At 29.4% G+C, this 3,136-nt stretch overlaps 1 protein-coding gene across 1 annotated transcript in view; it reads left to right on the forward strand.

The window, feature by feature from the left end:
* LOC107454578 (zinc phosphodiesterase ELAC protein 2) overlaps positions 1-677 on the forward strand; it is a 33,835-nt gene extending 33,158 nt beyond the window's left edge. The window contains exon 22 of the mRNA XM_021144697.3: positions 476-677. Within this exon, the coding sequence (XP_021000356.3) occupies positions 476-640 (165 nt within the window). The 3' untranslated portion in view covers positions 641-677. The remainder of the gene's footprint in view (positions 1-475) is intronic.
* Positions 678-3,136: the final 2,459 nt, after the last annotated feature.

A 3,136-nucleotide genomic window follows, 5' to 3' on the forward strand; every position in this document is an offset into this window, starting at 1 on the left:
AGGAATGGAGACGTTTACCCCAAGAACTCCTGGATAATCTGGTGCTTAGCATGGAGAGACGATGCCAAGCAACAATTATAGTAAGGGGAGGGCATATCCCATACTAGGGAACATCTGCCAGTTGTACTTACGCTTCTTCAGGCAATCACGTGTAATGCCACTATATGTCAAGTAAAGCCTTTTTTTGTTCCATACCCTACTTTAAGCTTTATATTCATTTCTGCGCCATTTTTCTTTTACCATCGTTTAAGTACAAAATAATGTACATCATATTCAAATTTCACGTCAATCGGATGATTTCTTGTAGAGTTATGACAAAAAACGCACTTGTTGCTTAAGTTTTGCCCACCAGTGTAGTTTTTGGGATACGTAAAGTATTTAATTCAATGATATTTATATTTCATTTTTTACTTTGTTAATATTTCATAACTCTGCATGATCTATTTCATTGAAATTATGAAAAGTATTTTATTAGGTTGAGATGCATCAAGTACCACTAGTTCATCTTTTTCTGCCAGCTATAAAGTGTCTTTTTCCAGAACAAATAGAGAAACATTCCGAACGTACAGCTAATACTGTCAATTTTGAAAACAGCTTTTTAAGGAAAAGCCAGAATATGAAAATATCAAGTGTCAAGTAATTGTAAAAAGTCTGTAATAAAAATATTTTGTAATTTACCTGTTTATATGTATTCAAAATAAATTCAATTCAATGCTTAAAAGTTAACGTAATAGCACTAAAAACGTAAAAGTTCACGATTGATTTTTTTATTTGAACAGGTATCTTAAAGAGTTTTATACAAATTTTGTGCTATGATCTTTTTTGGTAAAGCAACTTTTAAAATTGTACATTACAATATTTCTATAACTTATATTAAATAAAAAAAAGTTTAAACGTTACTTTGAGAAACTTATTATTTTCCAAAAGAATTTACATTAGCAATAACAAAAATATACTTGCATTATTTTTTTTAATCTTCTGCTAATTTTACGAATTTTTAAAATAAATTTTTTGGTATAAATTTTGATGGAGAGTTATTTCATTTTCGGCAGTATTTAATTAAGCAATATTTCGGGGCTCATAAGGTTTTCATGAAGTTTTTGTTAATTTGTTTTTTGGTTATCCCATATAAAAAATACATTAATGATTCAAAAGCATTTATAATTAGGTATCGTAATTTTTATGTGGTAGTCATTTGGTTAATTGTTGTTGAAAATTCAATATTACGTTTATAGGATAGTGATAGAAAAATTATTTCTTTGATTCTAATTTTCTTGGGTGAAATTTTACAGTCTTGGTCTTAATACTACATGGTTAAAAAAAATCCTGTTTATCTCTCCTGGACTCTGATAAAGATTCTTCAGACTCTGGCCTTCAATATTAAGTCTGAATTCAGTTTTAAAAGGTAGTAACAAAATGAGCTATTTCAACTTCAAGTCTGTTTTATTGAAAGCATTTAAAAAAAATTTTAATTCTGGACACAGTATGGAGGTATAGTCTCAGAATTTCTTCCTGTCCAACAGAGGGTGCTATAATAATTCTGATTATGCATCACTTGCGTGGCAGGTAACGGATTAGAAGGCTTATTGGGTAGCTGAACAAATACCATACATAATTATTATATACCAGACATAAATTATTATGTCTTTTTGTTCACATTTATTATATTTGATTGTTATTAAATGTGGCCTGTTTATTCATTGGACTATTCTGCACTGAGCCATTTTGCAATAGCATGCTATCCTGCCTTGTATTACATTCCTGTTACACTATGAAAAAGGCACACAGAAATAACTGTTTGTTTTAAAGATGGTAGAAGGTTAAACTAAGTTTTTATACAGCTCAAAAAATCCAAATTTAAAAGATCTTCCTAATTTGTAAAACTTTGCCAACTTTGACTGTTATGATTTTTTTTATATTTGATGACTATTCAACTCTTAGGTCATTACCTCTAACAGTAGCATACTGCCAGTGTTTAATGTTCAATTCTATTGAATGTGTAACATAATTATTTTTTTATAGCATTTGTAAAGAATTAAAATGTTAATTCCTTTAAACAATTAAACTGAAGTAGGAAAATACCTCTTTTATCATCATCTGAAAACAATGATGGGCGACACATGATGGTTTTCTATCTAAATATTTGTCTTAACGTTTGTTGATATTGAAAGCCAGTAAAAGTAATCAACCAATTCTGTTATGAAACGAGCTTTGATTTTTTTCATTGTGTAAGAGATAAAAAGGAGAAAAACTGGCGAACTCTAAAGGAGAAAAACTGGCGAACAAGTGTCAAAAGTAGAGAGAAGTGGATTCGAATTCAAAGGAAGGCACTGGCCCACCCTGGGCTGTCTAGCCAAATATGATGATGATGATGAAGAGATAACGCACTTCAAAACTAGTATTTGTTAAGATTTAGAACTAAGTTGTAGAAAATATTTAAATTTTGGCTATAAACCTAGTAACTAAGAGATGACTAATAAAAATTATGAAATATTCACCAAAAGTAATTTTGTACATAGAATTATCTTTAGGTAAACGAATTTTATAATTGTGTGAGAAAAAAAATTCAATTTGTTTAAAAATTTCTGGAGATATGGTAAAATATGCAAAAAGTAAAAGTAGCATTAAGGGGTCCAAACTTATGATCACTTTTCTGATTAAACTGTGGCTACCTTTTTTGTTTGGAGGTAAGAAATACGAATCCGTCCAAAAAAACGGTATGTTAATTCGGAGAAAGTACATTTTAAGGGAGTGATTTCGTAACTTAAAATATCACCAGCCTTAATTAGCATACTTGAAGTCCCCCTCAAACTATTAAAATTTAATAATAGAATGTGAAGATCCAATCATTAGATCAAAAGTTATTCAGTATGGTCCATTTATTATTATGATTTTTTTTGTTGCACTTTACTTAAGCTGCAGATATTGATATAATGTGGGAGTTTAAACCTAATAATACTGAAATATGACCTAATAAAAATTTCACATGGGGGAGGGGAGGATCATTGAATTTGCTAATCAGACTTTGAAGTTGGCAAAAATATGCAACCAAAAATGCTCACAATAAAAGGTAATTTATAATATTCAACAATGTAATACTATTTTTCTATTCTATATCTAAAGAAACAAAATTGAG

Source organism: Parasteatoda tepidariorum, chromosome 5 (genome assembly GCF_043381705.1).
Source record: "Parasteatoda tepidariorum isolate YZ-2023 chromosome 5, CAS_Ptep_4.0, whole genome shotgun sequence".
Lineage (NCBI taxonomy): Eukaryota > Metazoa > Arthropoda > Arachnida > Araneae > Theridiidae > Parasteatoda > Parasteatoda tepidariorum.